This window comes from Lithobates pipiens, unplaced genomic scaffold (assembly GCF_037356315.1).
Source record: "Lithobates pipiens isolate NorthernLeopardFrog02 unplaced genomic scaffold, aLitPip1_a1.2 Scaffold_18, whole genome shotgun sequence".
Classification (NCBI taxonomy): Eukaryota; Metazoa; Chordata; class Amphibia; order Anura; family Ranidae; genus Lithobates; species Lithobates pipiens.
Window position 1 is genome coordinate 492,685,130 of NW_027507758.1, and position 25,917 is coordinate 492,711,046.

At 42.4% G+C, this 25,917-nt stretch overlaps 1 protein-coding gene across 1 annotated transcript in view; it reads left to right on the top strand.

Moving 5' to 3' along the window:
• The window catches only part of LOC143988773 (serotransferrin-A-like), an 86,368-nt gene that overhangs the window by 13,124 nt on the left and 47,327 nt on the right, over positions 1-25,917 (top strand). The window contains exons 4-8 of the mRNA XM_077488622.1: positions 2,352-2,543; positions 4,886-5,024; positions 14,892-14,944; positions 21,026-21,189; positions 25,415-25,568. Of these exons, the coding sequence (XP_077344748.1) occupies positions 2,352-2,543; positions 4,886-5,024; positions 14,892-14,944; positions 21,026-21,189; positions 25,415-25,568 (702 nt within the window). The remainder of the gene's footprint in view (positions 1-2,351; positions 2,544-4,885; positions 5,025-14,891; positions 14,945-21,025; positions 21,190-25,414; positions 25,569-25,917) is intronic.

Here is a 25,917-nt window from a genome sequence, read left to right on the forward strand (position 1 = left end):
CTATTCATAAACAATTTTTTGAAAAACCTGCCCCTAGGTTCCCTAGCATATGATTATGATTAGTCTGATTATATAATTCACTACATTTAGGATGATTAAAAGCGACTCAACGTGTAAGGTGCAATAAAACATGTTTCTAAATGCAGGACCTTACCAACTGAAATATGATTGGTTAAGACAGAAAATACATTTCTGGACCACTGAATTGTAACTTGTGTATTGTTTTTGGTTTTTTTGCATTCTACATATTGGTATCTATGACAGAGTTTTTTTGGTATAGAATGACCTCACAATTGCATCTTACCTATATGGTGCAAGGTGTGTTTTTAAATTAACATTTTAAGAGCAACACATAAAAAATTTTAGAGCAAATTTGCATTAATGTTACAAATAAGGCACTACATTGTGTGGAATGGTACTTGTGTTACTGCATTGGGGTGGTAGATCGTAATTTCTATTTTGAATTGGTATATAACACATTTTTTTTGAAGCACTGCATTTTCTGAATGCTATATACATTCAAATTCTATATAATAAAATAAAATATTCTATATACATGTAGCACCCTCTACTTACAAGTAGGTTCTAGATCAGTGTTTCTCAACTCCAGTCCTCAAGGCAGCACCAACAGGTCATGTTTTCAGGTTTTTTCATCATTTTGCATAGGTGATTTGATCAGTTTCACTGCCTTAGTAATTACCACAGCTGTTTCATCTGAGAGAAATCCTGAAAACATGACCTGTTGAGGCGCCTTGAGGACTGGAGTTGAGAAAGACTGTTCTAGATTAGTATTTTTCTAGTTGCAGGTAAATTTAGCCGCAGAAAACTTGCGCGATGACGTGAACGGCACGTACGACGGGACGAGAGATTCGAAGTCCTATACACTGCAATGCAACCTTCGGCGTGTAAATCCTTTCTGAGCATGCGCGGAACTTAGTTTGACGAACAAGCCTACACATGAGCGGACTGTCCGCTCAAACCAAGTTTCAGCGGACAGTCTTACGGAAATTCCGAAAAACTTTGTTCGTCAGAGTGTCCGCTGAAACTGTCCGCTGAAGCCCACACACGAGCGGACTGTCCGCTGAAACACTGTTCAGCGGACAAAGTTGGACGAACAGTCCGCCCGTGTGTACGCGGCCTAATGCTTGTTTACTTTAGCATCTCCCCATTCTTCCTCCCTGTGAGACGAGCGCGGGTATCCCCGCTAACCGACTCATGGAGGTGCCAACTGGTGGGCGTGTGCACCAGCGTGCACGTGCCATTCTGCCAACATTCTTTGGCGCGCGCCGGTCTGGAAGTGGTTAACATGGTGAATGGGAGGTCGGCAGCAGGGTGATTGGCAGATTGCTATAACCAACTCAGCAGCCCTTACGAGGGTACCGCTACATACATTATATCAGGGATATCCAATTAGTGGACCTCCAGCTGTTGCAGAACTACAAGTCCCATGAAGCATAGCAAGATTCTGACACCCACAAACATGACACCCAGAGGCAGAGGCATGATGGGACTTGTAGTTTTGCAACAGCTGGAGGTCCGCTAATTGCATATCCCTGCATTATATTATACTAGCCAATTGTAGAAGCCAATGAGATTGCTATGAATATCACAAAAATACAAAGAATCTATGTAAACAATTATATTTTCAATAGGAGCTCCAGATAGCCTGTGCTAGGCTGTTTATTTAGGAACGTGAATGTTCAATTTTCAAAGTGTGCATTAAAAATACATGTTCTGGTTTTATCTTATGTCACTATTAGGGCTCATTCACATGGGCATACTATATGTACGCCTGTGTGCCTTTGTGTGTGACAATGCTGCCAGCTGTGTCCCAATAGCAATTAACTGAAGGACCTGCATGTAGATACAGAAACAAAACCTGTGAATCCTGTGCAGCCATTAATGGCCCTACATACGGGTGTACGCATAGGTACACCCATGTGAGTGAGCCCTTAATGGGAATATATAGTTCTTTTTACATACATATGTAAAAAAGGTCAGTAAGTAGTGCAAACAGTGCTGTCAATGTCTGCAAATGTGTTGTTTCTGTGGGTAGTTTATAAGGGTATGGGACAAATATACACCCCCCCTTTGGTGGACACTTTTGTATACAATAGCAACTATATTTAGGTGCAAACAAAAAAAATCAATAACATTGATGAAACTCAAAAAATGTGCCTTTTAGAACTATGTAGCACTTTCTTTTTAAGTAATATAGGCCCTATATGCTCATTGATGGCCATAAAAAAAAAATACAATATACACCCTAAATGCAAAGAAAGGGGGAAAAAAAATCACTGTTATTGGTTTCATGTGTATAGATAAAATTTGCAAATTAATTTTCATTTCAGAACCAGATACGTGTTACTATGCAGTGGCTCTGGTAAAGGAGTCAAGTACTTTCATGTTTAAGGACCTTAAGGGCAAGAGGACTTGTCACACTGCAGTCGGAAGGGCAGCGGGTTGGACTTCACCGGTTGGAAGTCTCATCTCACAGGGAGATGTTAAATGGGAGGGACCTGAGAACCAGCCTGTTGAGAAAGGTAAACGCTCTTTCTTTACCTACATGTCTTCAAATAAATAGTCTTCTTCATTTCACAACTTTTCTTTATTTACACCATTATCCTGATTAGGCCAAGAGAGAAAATAGGTCATGGATATATTCATAATTCCTGCTCCCTAAACCTATTGTCTTGTGCTACCCTCACCCCCCCCCCCCCCCCCATCTCATCTAACCTTAGCATCACACTAATGCCCCATACACATGGTCAGATTTCCCGACGGAAAATGTGCAATTGGATCATGTTGTCCGAAAATCCGATCGTGTGTGGGCTTCATCAGACTTTTTCCGTCTATTTTTCTGACGCACAAAGTTTGAGAGCAGGATCTAAAATTTTCCGACAACAAAATCTGATTGTTTAAATTCCAATTGTGTGTAGACAATTCCGATGGACATGGTCAAGCATGCTAAGAATAAGCTAAGAGACAAAAGCTATTGGCTACTGGGCCGTTTATACTCCCGACGTACGTGTTTGACGTCACCTCCATTTTCTGGCGACCTTGTGTATGCAAGACAAGTTTGGCCCAAAATCCGTCTGAAAAAATCAGACGGATGTTGTGATCGGAATGTCCCACCGTGTGTACAGGTCATTAGAATATAAATGTTATAGCTACTCAAACTGGGTCATTACACCTAGAATAAACCAACAGAAGAGTAAGGAAAGCTGTTACCTGACTCTGCTAACAGTTTGCAGGGACAGCAACGATAACAACCTGGGTAAAATTGCTTTGACAAGCGGTAGTGTGAGACCTTTTATTATTCATAGGAATGTTTTATGGATAGGCAGTAACATGATGTATGGGAAGCTGTATCCTGCTCTGGCATCTCTGGCCTTACCTAGGCCATGGGCTTTGTTGGCTGTGTGGAAATAAAGCTCTGGAATTCATCTGGTTAGAATGTAATATTTTGTTGTACAGTGTATGTTAAAAGGTACATTTTAAGTAAAGAACTTTGAAGCAAAATTAGGGTCACAGCTCATCAATGCACCCTGCTCAGTGCCCATCTGCAGTCTCTAAATTGCACATCAATGTACCTTGCTCAGTGCCCATCTGCAGCCATTAAATTGACCAACAATGCAGCCTGTTCAGTGCCCATCTGCAGTGCAGCCTTACCTTTCCCATTATTGTAGCCTTGCCAGTGTTGTATTATCCCTGCTGTCTCCGAGGGAAGAGGAGGAGCGAGCGCCGCTAAATTCAGTCACTCACAGCCACGCTTCCTAGCCCTGCTCATATGATAGACAGGTCAGTGGCCAGGAGGTGTGGCTGTGAGTAACGGAGAGCCAGGTACACAGGAGATTGTGGCTCTATGTAATTCAGCGGCGCTCGCTCCTCTTCCCTCAGAGACAGCAGGGATCGGTGTATAACACTCACCCACAATGTTATATGCCGATAAATACGGTAATTGTAATACATTCGCAAATATATATGGAAAGCACAACTGCCTGGTCCCTTTGTGTAGGGTGGTACCTAACTCTAGTGTACGAGAGTCTCCATACTGGAGTAAATACAGCAATGGATACATTTAGGTAAGGTATGCCTGGAGGCAGCCCATTCCTGTGTGGTGTGGTTAGGACCACATTACACAGAAGGGCCTTGATGAGGCATTATGATTTCCACATATACAGTACTTGTAAATGTGAAACTGAAACCTCTATTAATGTAAATTGTTAGACTGTGTTTTTTTCTCTGGCTAGTTGCCAGGAAAAACTTTTGTTTTGTTTGTTCTTTGTGAAGTCCTTCCATGTGCCCCCTACTTTAAAACTTTGTTATAAACTAAAGTTGGGCACACAGCCAAGACAGCCAAGGCAGCTGATTGGAGGAAAGGCACCCCCCCCCCCCCCCCACCACTACACATAGGTAGAGACTTTCAGCTCTCTCCGTTGTATCGCCCAGAGCTGTGCTAATCTATTCATAGCTACCTTCCCTGACTCCAAACTCCGGCTGCTCTTATCATAATGTGACCGAAACTTGTCAGGCTGATAACAGAGGAACGAAGAAAGAGACAGCTACTAGACACAGGGCTTTGGAGAGAGACAAGAAAACACTGCAGATCTACGCGCACAGCTCAAATTCCATGTATCTGGTTTACATCCACTTTAAAGCATTTAAAAGTAACCTGTATTTTTTTCAAACACAATGATATTTAGGAGAAATTCAGGTTTGATACATTTTCCTACACGATTTTATAAAGGTTGAAAGGTTCTCTTCACTGAAGTATAGTATATTACTTTTTTTAAGACTGCTTGCTAAGTAAGGTGGGGTGGATTTTCCTTGAAATGTCTATACATAGAGTTCTAATGCTTAACATGACATTTCTTGTTTTCAGCTTATGCAGCATTTGTTTCTGGTGGCTGTGCTCCTGGAGCCAAAGACCCAACTCTGTGTAAGAATTGTAAAGGAAAGCAAGATAAAAAGTGCAAGGCATCTGAACTTGAGCCATATTATGGCTACGCTGGAGCCCGCTTGTGAGTATACTGTAACCTTTGCCATCCGATTCACCTAGAGTTCTCAGCTGAAATTGTGGACAGTCATCACTCAATATTATAAAAATTAAGGCTTTCCATAAAAAATGCCACTGGTTATAAACCCTCAAGTGATGTCCTTTCAATGAATGGATTTCTCCATCCACACAAAATTAATAAAGGAATCCCCCTGCTGGGACATTGTCCCAGTTGTACCTTCCAAATTGCTATCCACCTATGACCAGCTTTACTTAGAACACATTGATAAATGAAGCCAATCTGTTAGTACAGACAATCTGAAAAAATAAACCCAAATCCTTAGCTACTGTATCTGTATTTCCACTGGTCCCTGGTAAACAAGATATTTAACTGTTATTAACCAGTACCTTAGCTATGTCTGTTGAGTTGAGTAGTGGTACTGTCAGGCCTGTTAATGCAATTGGCACTGTGGTGCATTGCTCGAAAATAGCGCAAGTGCACTTTTCTTTGGGCTGAGGCTTGTTGAAGAGAGTGCTGGGCATCATTCAGTCCAAAAGACTGATAACATCTTGTGCAGAGAGGAGATACTGCGCTGTGGGGGACATTAAAAAAAAAGATGGCTTTGCTGATCCATTCAAGGGAATGAGCTGTCTAAAAGACCAGTGAGCATAAGTGGACATTAGTTAAAGCAGTTTCATTGTACTGTAGGGCCACCCTGGAGGTTTGTAAATGTCATTAATTCTGGGTTGCTAACTAGAAATGACCCACAAATCTTCCATAATGCTTGTTCACATCTGGACAAATAATTGAAGACATGTGCCTTCCAGGCAGGAGTGGACAGGCACACCATCAAAACAGTTCATGGTCTCCTGGGATGTGCAGGTGGTCTGAATCCAGGTTCAGCACCAGCTGCATACCTAGAAATATCTAGCATTACCAAGAATGCCTAGCAATGTAAGCAAAAGTGTCATTGGCTATATATGGGCAATGATGTCACCTCTAGCCCCACCCCTTCCCTGTTATATGGCTAGTGGCACCCTTGGTATCAGTCATGTGCGCCGGGTTGTTGGGTTGGTGAGTCAGTGGGTGGTAGACATATTGATTGCTGATTAATTTATGCCATATACCTTCACATGGAGGGGAGGGCAGTATCTGGGGGCCCACCAACATGGGGGGCAAGGTGCATTCCCGGGGGTCTCCGCTTGCAAGGCACCCTATATGTGGAGGGCATGTGACCTGGTCTGGTTCAGGAGGGGAAGCGTAAGCATTCCTAACTGGACAGCCAGGCTGCATGCTTGGATTAAGGGTCTAGTGTGGATTTTTTTTTTGCATGAGGTACACCTTTAAAATCAATATCAGATGCCAAAGGTCTGGTATGTGTTTTGGGGGGGAACCCTACACAATTTTTTTTTAATCTTGCTGTAGAATGTACTACAGCAAAAGCAACATTTACAAAGAAAGAAAATGACACAGTTTAAATTGCTGGTAAATGACATTTAATTCAAAAACAACCAAAAAACAGCACACAGACCCCTCCAAACTACATAAGCCTTGTACACATGGTTAGACGATTGAGCTTCTGATTTTTGTCAAAGGGGCATGTGCCAGGATCTTGTCTTGCATACTAACTATCCGCAAATTGTCGTTTGACAAACACAAACGTAGAGACGTACTATGAGAGTATAAGGAGGAAGTTAATTTCTCAAGCGCCACCCTTTGGGCCCCTTCTGCTAATTTCATGTTAGTAGAAGTTTGGTGAGCATTGATTCGCGATTTTCAGATCGTACAAAACAAATGCCTTTTACAATACATTTGGCATAACTGCATGCAAATCAGCTTCATTATTATCCCATTAAAGAAGATGGGAATTTTGACACTTCATCAATTGCCGTGTCACGAATGTTAATTCTAGATTACGAATGGTAGTTTACAAGACTAAGCTCTTCCCAGTCGTTCTTTGATTCCGAGCCTGCGTGGTTGTACTTTTCAACTTTTATGTGGCAGATTTGTGTACTGACCATCCGAAAATCAGATGTGGAGCTGTGGTTCACCAAAAATTTACTAGCCTGACATCCAACATTTGTTGTCCGAAAATTGGAAAACAATTGTCGAAAGGAGCGTACTAACGGTAAAAAGTTCGGACAACAGCCTGTCAAACGACAATCCCCTTCTGATTTTTGTACCGTGTGTACAAGGCTTTAGAGGGTAGCTGGCAGTGAAATGTTTTGTTTCCATTGTAAATGTCAGTTCTGCTGTAGAACTTTCTGTACAACACAGTAAAGGGCCCATCACAGCCATGGCAGGCATTATTTAAAGGTATTGGGTATTTTTAATGTTTCACTTTAACCACCTCAATACAGTGCACTTACACCCCTCTTACTGACCAGACCAATTTTCAGCTTTCAGCACTCTCACAGTTTGAATGACAATTACCCAGTCATGCAACATTGCACCCATATGAAACTTGCGTCCTTTTTTCCACACAAATAGAGCTTTCTTTTAGTGGTATTTAATCACTAGTGGGTTTTTTATTTTTTGTGCTATAAATTAAAAAAGAATTAAATTTTGTGAAAAAATACCTTTTCCTTTGTTTCTGTCATAAAATTTTTCTAATTAGTAATTTTTCTTCATAAATTTTGGCCAAAATTTATACTGCTACATATCTTTGGTAAAAATAACCCACATTAGTGTATATTATTTGGTCTTTGTGAAAGTTATACAGTCTACAAACTATGGTGTCAATCACTGAAAATTGATCACATCTGATCAGGCCTTCAGTACATCAGGTGTATCTCATTTCTTGAGACACTAACAAGTCAGGAAAGTACAAATACCCCCCCAAATGACCCCTTTTCGGGAAGTAGACATTCCAAAGTATTAAGTAAGTAGCATGGTGAGTTTTTTTAAGCTGAAAATTTTTCCCACAATTCTTTGCAAAATGAAGATTTTTTTTGATTTTTTTTTTTTACAAAATTGTCATATTATCAGGTTATTTCTCACACACAGCATATGCATACAACAAATTACACCCCAAAATACATTCTGCTACTCCTCCCGAGTATGGCGATACCACATGTGTAGGACTTTTACACAGCCTGGCCACATACAGAGGACGAACATTGAAGTAGTAACTTCAGGCGTTTTAGGAGCATAAACGACACATCTCATTTCATTCCTACCCATCACACTTTTGAAGGTCCTGAAGCACCAGGACAGTGAAATTACCCACAAAATGACCCCATTTTGGAAAGCAAACACCCCAACTTATATTCTATGAGGCATGGGCTGCAAATAAAAACTCTGGTACTCTGATGGGCTGCAGATAGGTACTCTGGTACTCTGATGTGCTGGTGACAAGTACTTGAGTACTCTGATGGCCTGGTGACAGGTGCTCGGGTACTTGATGGCCTGGTGACAGGTACTCGGGTACTCTGATGGCCTGGTGACAGGTACTCGGGTACTCTGATGGCCTGGTGACAGGTTCTCTCATGGCCTGGTGACAGGTACTTGAGTACTCTGATGGCCTGGTGACAAGTACTTGAGTACTCTGATGGCCTGGTGACAGGTACTGGGGTACTCTGAGGGCCTGGTGACAGGTACTCGGGTACTCTGATGGCCTGGTGACAGGTTCTCTGATGGCCTGGTGACTGGTATTTGGGTACTCTGAAGGGCGGTGATAGGTACTCAGGTACTCATATGGGCTGTGACAGGTACTCGGGTACTCAGATGAACTGTGACAGGTATTCAGGTACTCAGATTAACTGGGACAGGTACTCGGATACTCAGATGAACTGGGACAGGTACTCGGGTACTCAGATGAACTGTGACAGTTACTCGGGTTCTCAGATGGACTGGGACAGGTACTCGGGTACTCTGATGGGCTGTGGCAGGTACTCGGATACTCTGATGGGCTGTGACAGGTACTTGGGTACTTTGATGGGCTGTGACAGGTACTTGGGTACTCTGATGGACTGTGACAGGTACTCGGGTACTCGGATGAACTGTGACAGGGACTCGTATTGACTGTGACAGGTACTTGGGTATTCTCTGATGGGCTGTGACAGGTACTCGGGTACTCAGATGGACTGTGACAGGTACTCGGGTACTTGGATGGACTGTGACATGTACTAGGGTACTCTGATGGACTGTGACAGTTACACGGATACTCTGATGGACTGTGACAGGTACTTGGGTACTTTGATGGCCTGGCGACAAGTACTTGAGTACTCTGATGGCCTGGTGACAGGTACTGGGGTACTCTGATGGCCTGGTGACAGGTACTCGGGTACTCTGATGGCCTGGTGACAGGTTCTCTGTTGGCCTGGTGACTGGTATTTGGGTACTCTGAAGGGCGGTGATAGGTACTCAGGTACTCATATGGGCTGTGACAGGTACTCGGGTACTCAGATGAACTGTGACAGGTATTCAGGTACTCAGATGAACTGGGACGGGTACTCGGATACTCAGATGAACTGGGACAGGTACTTGGGTACTCAGATGAACTGTGACAGGTACTCGGATTGACTGTGACAGGTACTCGGGTATTCTCTGATGGGCTGTGACAGGTACTCGGGTACTCAGATGGACTGTGACAGGTACTCGGGTACTTGGATGGACTGTGACATGTACTAGGGTACTCTGATGGACTGTGACAGTTACACGGATACTCTGATGGACTGTGACAGGTACTTGGGTACTTTGATGGACTGTGACAGGTACTTGGATACTCTGATGGACTGTGAGTGACAGGTACTATGATGGGTGGTGACAGATCCTCTTTATGGGGGGGGGGGCAATCAGTGTGATTTGTGTGTACTGTAAGTGGTAACGAGATGTTAACGCAATCTCCTCCTCACACACGATTGGTGTGTGAGCAGGAGAACCCGGTAACATCTCGTTACCGCGGTTTGTTTACATTTAGTGATCGGCTGTGAAAGGATCACAGCTGATCACGTAGGATCACGGGAACACGCTGCTACCAACGTGCACGCGCAGCGAGCTCACGCCGTGCACAGTGGGGGTGTAACCATCTGTAATCAGCCGTGACTTCATCACGGCCGATCACGTGGTAAACAGCCATGTCCAATGGCTGTTCACCCCCCTCGGTGGTGAGCGGTGTCTCCATGACAGGCCGCCACCGAAGGAACAGGGATGCGCGTGCACGATTAAACGGGAGGACGTCATATGACGGCCTCCTGCCACAATAGGTGCATCATTTGATGGCCGGCGGTCGGCAACCAGTTAAGCATTAAAAAATGACTACTCCTGACCAAATAGAATTTCATTTTTTTGTTTGTTTTTGCATTGGTACACATTCCCTGGTGCAATGCTCCCCCATCCCACATGCTATTTTTGACACCCTCTTGCCTATTGGCTCAAAAAATATGCTTTTTTTTAACAGACAATAATGGTCTTTTTTACTTTGACAGATTCAAACTCTATTAATTTCAATGGGGGTCGGGTTCTGCATATAAAGTTTGCCAAACCTTGCTCAAATCAAACTTATTGCAGTTCAGTTCGTCCCCTCCAATCTTGAATAGAGATTTTTTTTCTCCATCCTCTATGGAATTCTCTGCCAGTCTTACAGTATATGACTTTAAATCTTTAAATCTTTGGATCTGCCATTGAAAGTTTTTTTTTTCAATTTGCTATTTATTGCACATGACCTCTTGTCCTGTGGTATAGTAGTAAAGAAGAAATGGCTGCATCTTGATAGAGTCCAAATTCCGTTTATTAGTCACCAAAAATGACACCAGGAGACACCAACACAGTGAACTGCAAGAGATCCAACATAAGGAATTCTGCACCAATTCATTTTTGATGAAGAATCAGTCGATCACGATTAAATCAATTGCTGCTTCACCTACATAGCCCCTACAAATGTAAGTCCATGAAGAGGCATTAGATTTATTCTTTATTAACTTTAGTGTTTAGTGCTGCTTCGATGTTGTTTGTCCATTAAGAGCAATTGAAGGGTAACATGCTCCAACAATAAAGTTTGCTGAGATCCAGATCTGCCTTCCTGTCAATGGAATCCTTGAAGGACACTGCATTCTCCATAGAAAGGTTGACATGATGACCTAATCTTATAACTGATTTGTCCACCAAGGAAAAAGTGTTCAGGTTAGAGGCTACTTCGTTATTGAAGGGGTAGAGCTCTGAAGGCCTATTATTAAGTATATACAGATAAATGACAACCACCCCAATCTATAACTTGTTTTTACAGTAAGGTGAACGTGGAAGGGGCTTTGCACATTACAAACAATAGACACTTTCCCAGCACACATACCAGCTACCCTGCAACAAAACCAAATTAGCACAACAACAGAGGTTTTAGTTGCATAAATTACACTATTATTAGGCAGAGTTTGTTCTAGTTTTTTGCACTATTCCAAAGTAAATTCCTTTATCTCTTCCATGTATGGAACCCAGATGCTGAACTTTTTAGGGATAATAGTTTCTCATGTTTGTTAGTACACCTTCAATGGTATTCCCCTATTGAATGGCCCCCTGCATTACCATTAGCCGCTGACAGGTCACTGTGGTCAGGGCTGGAAGTGCACCCTGATACCTTAGAGTTGGCATGAGCTGTGTGGATGGTTTGTTTCATTCTTTAATAGAGTAATTGATGGATTGCTTGATAATTGAGACTACATCTGTGGTTGTTGTCTCCTGCTCTTGGGTAGCCTCCAGTAGTAGTATTTTGCAGACCACAGACCCAGCAAGTATTTTTATCTTGATATCTATAGCAAGAGTAGAATCCCGAGTCTGAACAACAAGACTTAAGGTCTTGGTAAAGCAGATCTGGTTTCCTGTTCATTATGCCTGGTCCATAACATGATCTTTGCAAAGGAGTTGTAAGATCATAACATTGTTAGGAATAAGTAAAGTCCTCAATCTTCTCTTTTATTTTTTACACAGCCCTTACTTCAGAGGAGTGGCTATATCTTTTATGTCGGTGCTATCTAACATGTTGACTGGAGTGGAAATAAAAAGGTGTAAGCAAGCATACCAACCGGTAGTCACTTACCCAAATTAAGTATAGGGGGTAAGTGAGAGAGTGGCAGAGATCAGGGGACCACTAATGAGGGTTCTTACTGACAGCAGCACGATTGGTTCCTTTCACTTTCAGTAGAACCAGTGGGGCCCTCTACAGCCCACCACACAGGGCCACCCCCCCCCCCCCCCATTCCCACAAACAATGAGGCTGTATCAATTACTTAACATATGCCAAGGTTGCTTCACTGCTTCACTGGGGTGGACTGGCTATCTGGGCCCTCATGGGTAAAACAAGAAACTGAGCCCCTGCATGGTGTGTAACCTGTCATGGCAAATAGTGGGGTAGCTACTAACTGAGCCTTGCAAAGAGAACCACAGTGAAAATTGAATGTGGCTATGAAAAGTTGCATAAACCTGAGCCTACGCACAGTACACAATGAATTCATTTGGCACGGTCCTTGTACCCCCAAAATACTTTGTAATTATAGATGGAAATGAACATATCATGAACATATCCACAGACCATTGGTTGCTTACTTACAAAAGCAGAAACATGTCCAATGACCAAATCAGTACTATACTGACAACCAGAAACCTGAAGGTGTCGTAGGGTCACTTGTAAAGAAAAACACTGGGTTGTAAAATAATAGCATGTTTCTGTGGCCTATTACAGCCCACAGTCCATGCAGTTAACTTACAGGCAGTGTTAGTGAGAGCCTATCAAAGTCTTGCCCATTCCCTTTGACTGTGCTGTGCTGGACAGCGGTCAGCCAGCCTTGGGGACTGAGCCATAAGATACTACCACTGATGGGCTGTAACCGGTTTGATAGATAGGCTCATGACCTCTTTGCTTACAGGCAGCTCTTGTTGAGTCGGGCCTCCCCACTGGCCCGATAGGGCCCAATATAAGAGGGCTGATCGTAACACCCAATTGGCAGCGCTGGCCAACATACTGCTTTAAAGTGGAACTTCAGTCATTTTTTCATCTTTCCTTCAATTGAACATTCTGCCCTTGCTGTGTTATCATTGGAATCAAAACTGTAATTTGGTGACAGAAAATACCTTATTCTGTATACTTCTTCTTTCTCAGCTTCTAAAATGCCTAGGCGTATGATGCTGTTTCCTGCATTGCACTGACTCCCGGGAGAGAAACATCAGATCTCCCAGCAGTGCTCATTTCTTCTTATCTTTTCGTTCACTCAGCGAGAGTTAGCTGGCAGAGGAGGGGGCGGGGACAAGGACAGGAGGGGGCAGGGACAATGAGTGGAGGGGCGGGGAGACGCAGAAGAGCGGAAGACAACTGAGGATGGCTACAGGGATGGAGGGGGTTGGATAAGGGCGGGGATAGGAGGAGACTGAAAGGATTCGTGTGCTTTCAGAGGAGTAGAATTTCATCCAGTCTAGTGAAAGGAAGAGTTATCTCTTTTTTATGTGGAGATTTCAGCCCTGTACACCTATTACACCCCGGGCCACTCTGCACAATCTCCCCTGGATAAATTCACATTCCTTATCTCATCTGCATAGGAGATCATTTCTCTGGGATTGGGCCCCACCTCCAGGCAGCTCTCTGCAGTCCCCTGACACAGAGCATCTCCCAATTGTCGCAGATTTTGAGGGACTGTCCCTGATTTGGAGCAATGTCCCTCTGATGTTTGTGCTTTGCACATCTAAGGCCTCATGCACACTGGATGTTTTTAATGCTGCTCCTAGGGGCGTCTGGCATTTTTTTGTATGCCTTATGCATGCATGTTAGCCTATGGGGTTGATTTACTAAAGTCAAAAAGACTGTGCACTTTGCAAAGTGCTCCAAACCCTTATGTGTCCATGCACACATTGGGGGTTATTTACAAAAAGGCAAATCCACTTTGCACTGCAAGTGCACTTGGAAGTGCAGTCGCTCTAAATCTAAGGGTTAGATCTGAAATGAGGGGAAGCTCTGCTGATTTTATCATCCAATCATGTGCAAGCTAAAATGTTGTTTTTTATTTTTCTTGCATGTCCCCCTCGGATCTACAGTGACTGCACTTCCAAGTGCACCTTCAGTGGACTTTTAAGTGCACTTGCAGTGCAAAGTGGATTTTCCTTTAGTAAATAACCCCCCAAGTGTTGCTTACAATGATAAGCTTTTATTAATTTATGTAAGACCTTCATCCCAAACTGAAAAATCTGTTCAGCTCTAATTTATTAGTGAATTATATCTAAATCTGATAGCTCATCTAATGTGCACTTGAAAGTGCAGTCGCTCTAAATCTAAGAGGGAGATCTGAAATGAGTGGAAGCTCTGCTGATTTTATCATCCAATCATGTGCAAGCTAAAATGCTGTTTTTTTATTTTTCTTGTATGTCCTCCTCGCATCTACAGCAACTTTACTTCCAAGTGCACTTGCAGTGCAAAGTGGCTTTTCCATTAGTAAATAAACCCCATAGATATTTAGAGTTTAGAGGTTTAAAAAAAACCCACAACCAGCATGTCCAGGAGGAGCGTAGTGTTGATAGAAATTATGCTTGATCCCTTTAAATGCACGTTATTGCTAGGTACATTTAGCGCTAGAGCATTATTTAATTTCAGTGGCCAGAACTAATTATTATTATGACCAATTAAATTAATTAATGCCCAAGCACTTGAAGCGCCTAAACCCAGTACATATGTTTACAAGCGTCAAGCATTTTTTTTCTGCCAAAACACTGCTGCTAGGAGGAAAGGAGTCTAGGAGAGATAGCAAAATATCCAGTGTATAAGAAGCTTAAGGATTGGTAAGCTGCAATATATTACATTTTTGTTTTTGGGTTTAAATACTCTTTAACACAGAACACACAATTCCAGAATACATTTACAATTCGTGAAACACGGTTACAATTGTATCTAAGCAACCTTTTATTTTCTTTGTGCAGATGTTTGAAAGAGGATAGCGGTGAAGTGGCATTTGTGAAGCATGTATTACCAGGTAATTCAAATATATTTACCATAGCCATACAAAGCCTAAACCTACTCCCATTCCCATTTTAATTCCCTGTACACATGACCGGTTTTCCCGTCGGAATGAACTCTGAAGGTTTTTCCGACGGAATTTCGCTCAAGCTGTCTTGCATACACACGATCATACCAAATTCTGACCACCAAGAACACAGTGACGTACAACCTGTACAACGGCACTATAAAAAGGAAGTTCAATAGCCAGTGCGCCACCCTTTTGGCTCCTTCTGCTAATCTCATGTTTATCTCGTGTTAGTAGAAGTTTTGTTAGAGATGATTCGCGCTTTTTTATATATGGAGATCACTAGAAAATAATTTTTAAATAATCCAAAAAAATGGGGGTCTTGATGAAATTAAAAAAAAAAAAGATGACTATAAAAAAATAATTCTAAACATTATTATGGAGATCTGGCTTTTAAAAAATAAAAGATCACGAGAAATAATAAAGAAATACGTTTGTGAGAACTATGTGTGAATATGAGCAGCAAAACAACTTCATTCTTCTAGCATTATAAAGCACAAAAGAATGTGCTGCATTAAAAGATCACAGAATTAGCAGCGTGAGGAATGTGCTATCTCCATTACGCGCGCTAGTTTTACCACACCGATTGCTTCTGTCTCATACTTGCTTCAGAGCATGTGTAATTTTTGGTTCGTCGGAACAGCATACAGACGAGCGGTTTTTCAGATAGGAATTGGTTCCGTCTGAAAAATATAGAACATGTTCTCTATCTAAGTCCGTCTGAATTTCAACATAAAAAGTCCGATGGGGCATACACACGGTCAGAATATACGATGAAAAGATTACGTCTGACTTTTTCTGTCAGAAATTCCGACCATGTATACGTTGCATAAATCTATTCTAACTACCCGGTAGAGCAAAGACTTACCTATTATGGGGGCGCTCCAGTCCGGTCACATGATCTCACCACTCACAAGGAGAGACCATGACCAATCTTTATTACAGGAAGCTCCTGCACAAAGATTAGAATAAAAATACACATGCTTCTTGCATTTAGACAATATTTGCTTTTCCCAGAGTTCAGCTTTAATAATTGTATGTTTGGTTTTATAGTAATAGTTGCAGTTTGTAACAATAATTCTGATGATGGTATTCATGTTACTGTATATTGTGTGAGTTAGACACGTGCACTGCTGAAAAATTTGTTTGTTTTTCCTTTAATTCGTTTTTGTTTTTTTGTTTTTTCTTTTTTCGGGTCATTCGTTATAATCGCAATTCATCAATTCGTCAATTAGTAAATTTGTAAATTAGAAAATCCAAAAATAAGAAAGAAAGTCAGAAAATTTGAAAATCTGAAAACAAGATCGAAAATCCGAAAAGTCTAAATAATAACTAACTAATAATAACTAATTATTAAATTATAGGTATTGGAGCTTTCTTTAAAATTTGGCTATTAGTGAATGTAACAAATACAAATTTATCCAAAGTTACGAATTATCCAAAATAATGTATGCTGCATCTAAACAAATGTAACGGAACAAATTAATAATAAATAATAATAATATAAAGTCTTTATTATTATTGTTATTTATTATTATTCATTTGTTACATTCCATTTGTTTAGATATGGCATTTGTTATTTCGGATAATTCGTAACTTCGGAAAATTTGTATTCGTTACATTCACTAACAGACAAATTTGGAAATTCCAATACCTATAATTTAATAGTTAGTTATTATTTTCGAATTTTCAAATTTACATATTTTTGAATATTCAAAAATTTGTTAAACGTGTTTTTCGTAAATTTTTCTAAATTAGTTAAAAAATGAATTCGGAACTAAACAAATTGCACATGTCTTGTGTGAGTACATATAGAGCTTGGAAAATGAAAATATGAGATGTACTAAGCTGTTGAGGTTAGGTAAGGATTTACAGAAGCAGATTAGTTATGCATAATGCATTTAATTGACCCCCAACAATCCCTTTAAACTGAAAAAGGAAGCTAGAATGGGTTGTACACATGCCACCGCTGTGATGCTTTGCAGCTGTAGAAAAATGATCCCCCTGTCACCTTTGGCGAGCATTACTGCTGCAAAATGTGACTCATTCAAGTGTCTGTCCTGCAACTGTGTGCAATGCACATGGTTGTGGTGGGGTTGTGCAGTATTTACGGGGTTACCACAGGTAGTAATTAGATGACATATCGCCTCTTCACCGCCTTCCAAACGCCTCCGAAAAGTGATCCACTGCAGATTACTTTTCAGAGGGGTGCCAAGGGCTCTGACTATCTTTTGGCTGCTGTAAACTTTTAGTTAAATAATGTGAGAAATTCTACGTGCTACCCAGTGGCGGCCCATGCATAGAGGGCATAAGGGCACCGCCTCCCCTGTCCATGTGTCCGACCCCCTGATCTACATATCAGTGGCACCAGACCATGGATTCCAATGTGGCGGGATTTTTTTTAAGCACCTGATTAGAGCCAGAGACTCTAATAGGACTCAAAAAAGGGTCGGCTCGGAGAGCAGAGCATTGCGCTCCGAGCCCACCCAGCTGTGTGAGGATAAGCTAATGAATTTTCGCTATTATCACACTAAAGTTCCTCCCCGCCAGTGAGACCTGTTTCCCGATTGGCCAAAGAGTCAGTGGATCCAATTGGATGCCTAGCGCTTTGGCAGAAGAAGCTGGAGGAGTGGACTCTGGAGCCACCATGGCTGCTGCCCGCCCTCCAGGAGAGGAGGAGAGGACACCACAACCCCACCATAAGAGCGGGTAAGTGCCGGACCGCCCCTGGGGGGTTGTTTGCCTGCTGCCCCATAAGAAGAACCCACCAGCCTCGACTGGTGCTACCTCTTTAGATAGGCAACTGGGTAATTCTATAATTTAAATTTAAGCAGCTGCTCCCATCTGTTTCATGTGCCCCAGCTATGCAAATGAAAAATGTGTATTTTAAATGTGGCACTTTAAAATACACATTTTTCATTTGTAAACTTTTATTATTTCAACTGGTGCAAGTGGTTGTACTCTACAAATAAGCTGTTACTTAGTGAAACACATCAGAGGAAGAAGCTTAATTGGTCTTCCTTGCACCTAGTGGAATACAATGTAATAAAAAAAAAACCTGTGCTAAGAGGCTGAGCCAGCTGCCAGTCAGTCATCTGTGTGGATCCAAACAGTAAAGTTGGGATCCCTCCAGAGTCTGGACTTAAAAACTATTGGAAGTCAGTGGCAATCATGCTGTGTTATTGCATACTAATAAATTTTTCTGTTATTGACACATAAAGCACGGGAGGGAACATCCCTATTGTTTTATAGCAGCAGCTGCCAGTCCAGAAGGGGCGCAGGGAGGTCGCCCCCCTAATCTCCAAGCGCTGGCTCCTAATTTCCATGAGGGATGCCTAGATTTGTACAAGTTTTTTTTTTTTAAAAGCACATGATTAGAGCCTACGGCTCTAATTGGCTTCAAAAAGGTTGGGTTCGGGGTGCAGAGCATTTTCCTTCCACTTCACAATTATGTGCCACTTTGTGTCGATCACATAAAACGCCAATAAAATCCATTTATGTTTTTGGTAACATGACAAAATGTGGAAAATTTCAAGGGGTATGAATACTTTTTCAAGGCACTGTAACACAATAATTACAGCCACGCTGGTTACAGTGAGACAAGCTAAATTTATCTAAGAAAAACACACACAGCTCCATTGAACACAGGGAGCCAGCACTAAATCTAACTAATCCTAGCACCTATCTAGGCGGTGCTACACAAACATGTCCTGAAACATCTCCGCTCGAAAGGCCCTGCAATACCCCACTTAACGTTGTCACCAATAGTATTGGGAAACAATTTTTTACATTTTTGATCTGTTGCTTCCATTGCCTAGGAAATTTCAGGGTATTTTATCACAGTTACGTGATAGTTTAGGTTTTTGGGATGTGCAAAGAGAGATCGTACATATAATTTAATTAGGTAATGACAGATACAGATAACAAATGTAATTATATTAAAAAATATAACAAGAATACTTAACTAGAGATGCTGTTTCTGCTACGGGTCCCTCCATTGTATTTGGTGTGGCACATATGATCAGAATCAGACACATGCATGATGGCAGCTCTGACAATAATTCCAAGTTTTAGCTGTAGTATATATAGGACTTGAATGTAAGTGTAGCACCCTGGTCTTGAACAAGGATGCTGTCAAATCTAGTTTGCTAGGTGGTAACCAACCTGGCCAATTGTTAGGGGATCTCCTGATTCTTTTCCAAACTCTGAGTTTGATGCACCTCTCTCCTCCACTTGGAATATGAGTGGATAGATTGTTATAGCCAATTGGCAAGGGTTTCCTTGGGCCCTATAGCCTGCTGGGAGAGCCTATTTATTTGGGAGAAGTCAGGTGATCGGGGGGTTGTGTGCCACCTGGGCGGCTGTCTGGGTGGACATGTATTGAAAGCTCCTGGCTGCTAAGCCAGAAGCCTGAGGTCTATTCGGGAGTTCCCTTGTTGCTAGGGAGCCTGAAGCCTACCCAGGATAAGAAGGAGCAGCGTGGGGTTGGGGCTTCGTGTTGGAAGCCTAACTAAGTTGCATGGGTTCTACCAGCTGGAGAACACCTCTTTGTCGAAGGTGAAGGGACAAAGTTTCTAATGGAGGACAATTCCTGTTGCCAAAGTCAAAGCTTGAACAAAGGTCAGAGGTAAAGGGGAAACTGTCGCCCTCAAGGGACAATGCTGCTTTATCAGAGGCAAGAGTTCAGAGTCTGAGAGAGTACCAGAGCAGCCTTGTTCACAAACTGGGGACAGTGAAGAAGTTGGGAAAGTCTCAGTGGAAGTCAAGCTAGGGACTCAGCAGGATAGCAGGGGTGACGCAAGAGAGTTCAGCAGTTGTGCTGAAGAGCCAAATAAGGGACCCAGCAGGTCAGCATGGGGGCCCTCTGAAGATACAGCTGTTGGCTGTGTGAATTTCAAGGGACCCTATGGCAGTGGGAGTCCAAGAAGTCTTTTAAGAGAGACCGTGAGTTTAAGTTCATAAAGCTACAGCAGGAGGCTGTGAGATAGAGGTTAGGTCCTACACATCGGGGATACCAAGATGAAGTCAACATACAAGTTCTTTGAGCCTATAGCTCCTAGCTTTGAGTCTGCTAAGTGGTTTTGCACCTGCCCTAACCTCCCTTTCCCCAGTTCTTTAAGAGAAAATAAATCTCTTTTGTTCTGCATCATCAAAGTGCCTGGTGCCCAACTTAATCTACATTATTCTGCACCCACTATGCCTAGTGACCCACACTGAGAATGGATGTTAGCGCTCCCTGACCCTGAAATCCACCATCATCTCTTCAGAGGTCAGGGGGCCATGGCTACATAAGGAAATTATCAACTCCTCTTCTTGTGAGCAACATGACCTTTTAAGGTCAGGTTGTAATAACATTCCTTTGGTATGAAGTCAGACAAGATAACCAGGATATTAGAGGCTTTCTTAGATATTATGAGTCAACTTTAATAAGGAAATCTGAAATATGCAATTACCCCATGAGAGGATTAGTGGCCCACACACATGCCTTTCAGTCTGCTGCTTTGGCAAGGGCTTATGATACCACCTCCATTGTCTGTGAAAAAGCCTACTAGCATGTTTGGCTTTGCTCCTTCTACAGGACAAGTGCTCAACCACTGCCATGGTGCTAATCTGTTGTCCCAATGCAGCTGGACATCCCCTGTTGCTGTCATGTCACAATGAAGTGGAGGAACTGCGTGATATACCAAAGAGATATTAGCATTTCAGCTTTCACAGAGGCCCAATACATACACTAGCTGTAGATAGTCCATATATTCTAGTGTTTCCCTCATGGATAGTTTCTATGGCTACATATTTGTTTCAGTCTACATCACTGTGCTGGTGACCAACGCCCAAGCACAGGCTACTCCCACCCTGCAGTTGTTGGATGTTGTAGCACTTATGCGTCTTTGTTTTTTTTTGTAATGTTCTGCTAGCTCTCTGTGATATACAAAGTAATAAACATGCATTTATAAAATCAACAAAACACTGGTACAGCAATTTATTTACTGCTTAAGAAATTAACAACTGTACATCTATGTTCATCTGCAGAGGAATTCCGTAAAGGTTATGCGCTGTTGTGCCTGGACAATACTAGGAAGCCAGTTGAAAAGTACAAGGAATGTTTCTGGACAAGAATACCAGCACATGCTGTGGTGACTGTGGACAGGGAAGAGAAAATCAAATCTGTCACTCAGTTCCTTGAGGAAGCACAGGTAAATGCCTTTTTTCCTTCCTTAAATATACAGCTTATATATACAGCTTTTCTGAGTCTATTCCTAGGTAAGAGCAGGAAGCAGCTTGTATCTACAGCAGTGATGTTATCGAGTAACCTATGTTGAGAAAAAGGCAATCCTCTGGGGGATTAATATATATTGCAAGGATTTTAACAAATTTTGTGACCGATTTTTACCTGTTTCTGCTCTGCAGTTAGTTTTAATTTTTCAGGCTATTCTCTCTGTTTTCATCTAGTCATCTGGCCAGTAACACACCTCCTGTGCAGAATTGTCAGTCTGAGGGGAGTGAGTGTTAGATGGACTAGCAAATTAGCTACAAATACACTAACAAATTGGAGTCAAACTTCAGATAAATTAAAATTAAATAGTTTGTCTCATCTCTAACTGAAAGAGGGCGTGTTCTGTTGAAAAAATAACAGACTTACTGGCTGGATAACCTGATGAAAATAAGGGAAAGAAAGCCTAAAAAAGAAAACGAATGCAGCCATCACATCTAAGAACTGGTAAACTGAAACATAATAATTGTTTTCTTTTGGGTTTAATGTGGCTGTAAAGCACACCCAACTACCATGCTTTGGTTCCAAATAAGGATGCTTTTCATGGAAACGATTTTGGCAGGTTGTCAAAGTTTAGCTCAGAAAACAGAAGAGTCAGGTTCCTAATAATAACAGAAAAAGTGAACAAGACAGGTGTACAGGGAAGGAGTTTTGTGGCTAATAAAGGTGTCACAGTTCCATACCTTATGTGAGAGAACCACTGCTCCAGGTAAGTCCACAAATCCAAGAAAACAGCCCCTCTGCTTCACGAATAAAAGGCATTTGAATTTATCTTGGAGTGCGGCTGTCCAGAGTTCTTCAATTTTTTGAAACAGTTCCATACCTCACAACTTTTAGAGATGGGAATGAGGGACACTTATTAGCAAAGGTAGTTAGATATAGGACACACCCCCTGCCACACCCCTTAAAAGAGATTTATACAAAAAAATGTTTTTTTTACCACTGCTATTCTTTTATATTGGCTTTTGAAATTTACAAATGCAGCAATTTAGAAATTGGATGAACGGTTTAGCACTGGGAAACACTTTTTAAGGCATAAAAATGTTCATTTTTTATATACAGTTATATAGATTAGACCACAATGAGGAACAAATGAGGAGGAAAGAGGGACCCTCAGAGGGACTTTGTTCCAAATCAAGGACAGTCCCTTGAAATCAGGGACAGTTGGGAGCTAAGCAGTTCATGTTACCACAAGCGGTACAGGACTCTTGCACAGCCCCGATGTGTCTGATCTTCACAAGAATCACTGATAGTGCAGATGTTGAGCTGGTAACATACCAATATAGGCAAGGCAGATGCTGAAGCAATGGATAGAGAAATCTTAGATGGGTGGTCAGAGCAAATAATTAATATTAGAGACCATAAGCAGTTAATCTGGACTAGGGATGAGCCGAACACCCCCCTGTTTGGTTCGCACCAGAACCTGCGAACAGACCTAAACTTCGTGTGAACTTTAGAACCCTATTTAAGTCTATGGGACTCGAACGTTCACAATCTAAAGTGCTCATTTTAAAGGGTAATATGCAGGTTACTGTCCTAAAAAGTGTTTGGGGACCCGGGTCCTGCCCCAGGGGACATGTCTCAATGCAAAAAAAAGTTTTAAAAATGGCCGTTTTTTCAGGAGCAGGGATTTTAATAATGATTAAAGTGAAACAATAAAAGTGTAATATTCCCCCCTCCCTCCTGAACCGTACCAGGCCACATACCCTCAACATTGGGAGGATGCTTTGGGGGTCTGTGACCCCTCAAAGCACCTTGTCCCCATGTTGATGAGGACAAGGGCCTCATCCTCACAACCCTGGCCGTTGGTTGTGAGGGTCTGCGGGCGGGGGGCTTATCAGAATCTGGAAGCCCCCTTTAACAAGGGGACCCCCAGATCCCGCCCCCCCCTGTTTGAAATGGTAAGGGGGTACAAAAGTACCCCTACCATTTCACAAAGAAAGTGTCAAAATGGTTAAATAAGACAAACACACTTTTGAAAAATTCCTTTATTAAAAATAAAAAAATAAAAAAAAGATTCCAGCGGTGCTAATCCACTCTTGCTATCAAGCGACGGGTCTCCGGGGTCCAGCGATGGATGATCATATCCAGCGACGGGGGATCTCTCAGTCCAGTGCTGTCCATACATCCTTCTTCTGTCTCCACTCCGGAGACACTGCAGAGATCCCAGCGCTGACGTTTCTTATATTAGGAGGGCGGGGCCACCCGTCACCTGACCCCGCCCCTCTGACGCTGGAGAGGGAAACCAGGGGTTCCCCAGTGACGTGTGGGTGACCCCGCCCCCTCTGATGTAACGCAGGTTTCCGTTATATCAGAGGGGGCGGGGTCACCCACACGTCACTGGGGAACCCCTGGCTTCCCTCTCCAGCGTCAGAGGGGCGGGGTCAGGTGACGGGTGGCCCCGCCCTCCTAATATAAGAAACGTCAGCGCTGGGATCTCTGCAGTGTCTCCGGAGTGGAGACAGAAGAAGGATGTATGGACAGCGCTGGACTGAGAGATCCCCCGTCGCTGGATATGATCATCCATCGCTGGACCCCGGAGACCCGTCGCTTGATAGCAAGAGTGGATTAGCACCGCTGGAATCTTTTTTTTATTTTTTTATTCTTAATAAAGGAATTTTTCAAAAGTGTGTTTGTCTTATTTAACCATTTTGACACTTTCTTTGTGAAATGGTAGGGGTACTTTTGTACCCCCTTACCATTTCAAACAGGGGGGGGGGCGGGATCTGGGGGTCCCCTTGTTAAAGGGGGCTTCCAGATTCTGATAAGCCCCCCGCCCGCAGACCCTCACAACCAACGGCCAGGGTTGTGAGGATGAGGCCCTTGTCCTCATCAACATGGGGACAAGGTGCTTTGAGGGGTCACAGACCCCCAAAGCATCCTCCCAATGTTGAGGGTATGTGGCCTGGTACGGTTCAGGAGGGAGGGGGGGCCGCTCTCTCGTCCCCCCCTCTTTTCCTGCGGCCTGCCAGGTTGCGTGCTCGGATAAAGGGTCTGATATGGATTTTTAGGGGGACCCCCACGTCAATTTTTTTTTATTTGATGCGGGGTTCCCCTTAATATCCATATCAGACCTGAAGGGTCTGGTTATGGATATTTAGGGGGACCCCCACGTCAATTTTTTTTTAATTTGACACGGGGTTCCCCTTAATATCCATGTCAGACCTGAAGGGCCTGGTAATTGAATTTAGGGGAACACCCACGCTTTTTTTTTTTTATCAATGAATGAATGAATTGTCGGCTAATACAGAGAACACTCATTGAGTGTTCTCTGTATTACGGGACCCGACAATAGCCGCAAGTGATTTTAAAAGACTTTTTTTCCTGCACAAATGACACTTTGTGCAGGGACAGTTCTAAGCACCAGAAACATGCGCCCCTTCACAGGCATACTATAGATACCCCCCAGCTACGAAATTTAAAGGAATATTACACTTTTATTGTTTCACTTTAATCATTATTAAAATCACTGCTCCTGAAAAAACGTCCGTTTTTAAAACTTTTTTTTGCATTGATCCATGTCCCCTGGGGCAGGACCCGGGTCCCCAAACACTTTTTAGGACAGTAACCTGCATATTACCCTTTAAAATTAGCACTTTAGATTTCTCCCATAGACTTGTATAGGGTGTTCCGGCTTTTCAAATTTGCTGCGAACAGCCCAAATTGTTCACTGTTCGCTGAACAGGCGAACAGGCAATGTTCGAGTAGAACATAAGTTCGACTCGAACTCGAAGCTCATCCCTAATCTGGACCAGTGCAGACAAGCAGAGCCTGTAAGATACCCAGATAATCTACAGAGTAATCCAGAGTATATGGAAGTCAGGCTAAACATGCAAAGGCTGGAAGCCCTGGCTTCACTCTAAAATATTTTAAGAAGTTCAAATATGGAGGATGCAGCACAGCTGCAGTGCATGTGATAGTTCATAAATTGGCTGTGGAGAACAAAATTCAGCAACACTAAATCTCCTATAAACTCCAGGAGAGAAGGAAGAGCTAGTTGTCCACAAGCTGTGACCCAGGTCAGTCATGGCTGGATTGTTACAGGTATTGACTTTTACTTTTTAGACTTCAAAATGGCTGACAGGATTAGTCTTAACATATGTATGTGTACAGTAACCAAAATTACTGTCCATTTCTGTTTATTCTAGAAAAAGTCTGAATGCAAATTGTTCAGTTCTCCTCATGGACATGATCTGATGTTCAAAGACTCTGCAACTAGCATCATTACTCTTCCCAAGGAAATGGACACCTACCTGTTTTTGGGACCAGCATTCACAAGCGCCAGTAAAGCCTTGAGTAATGGTACGTGGCCCACATGTCTCATTTATAATTTACATATTCTCTGTTAACAACAGAAAAACAGAACCAAAAGATTTAAAAAAAAACTACATTGGGGGTACAAGTAAAATATTCATTCATGAACCAATTACCTAAAGTTTATATAAAATAAAGCCTAAAGGATCAATCCGCCCTCAAATTGATATTTCCATTTTCTGTAGATTCCATTTTTTAATTCCTGAAACATTCCTTATATCTAACTGCTGTCTTTGGCTTTAAGATGTGACCAGTTGCTATTGCTGCCATAAGTTTGAGGTCACACTATGCTTTGCATTAGAGAACATGCATTAATGCAGTGTGTTATCGCTTGTTA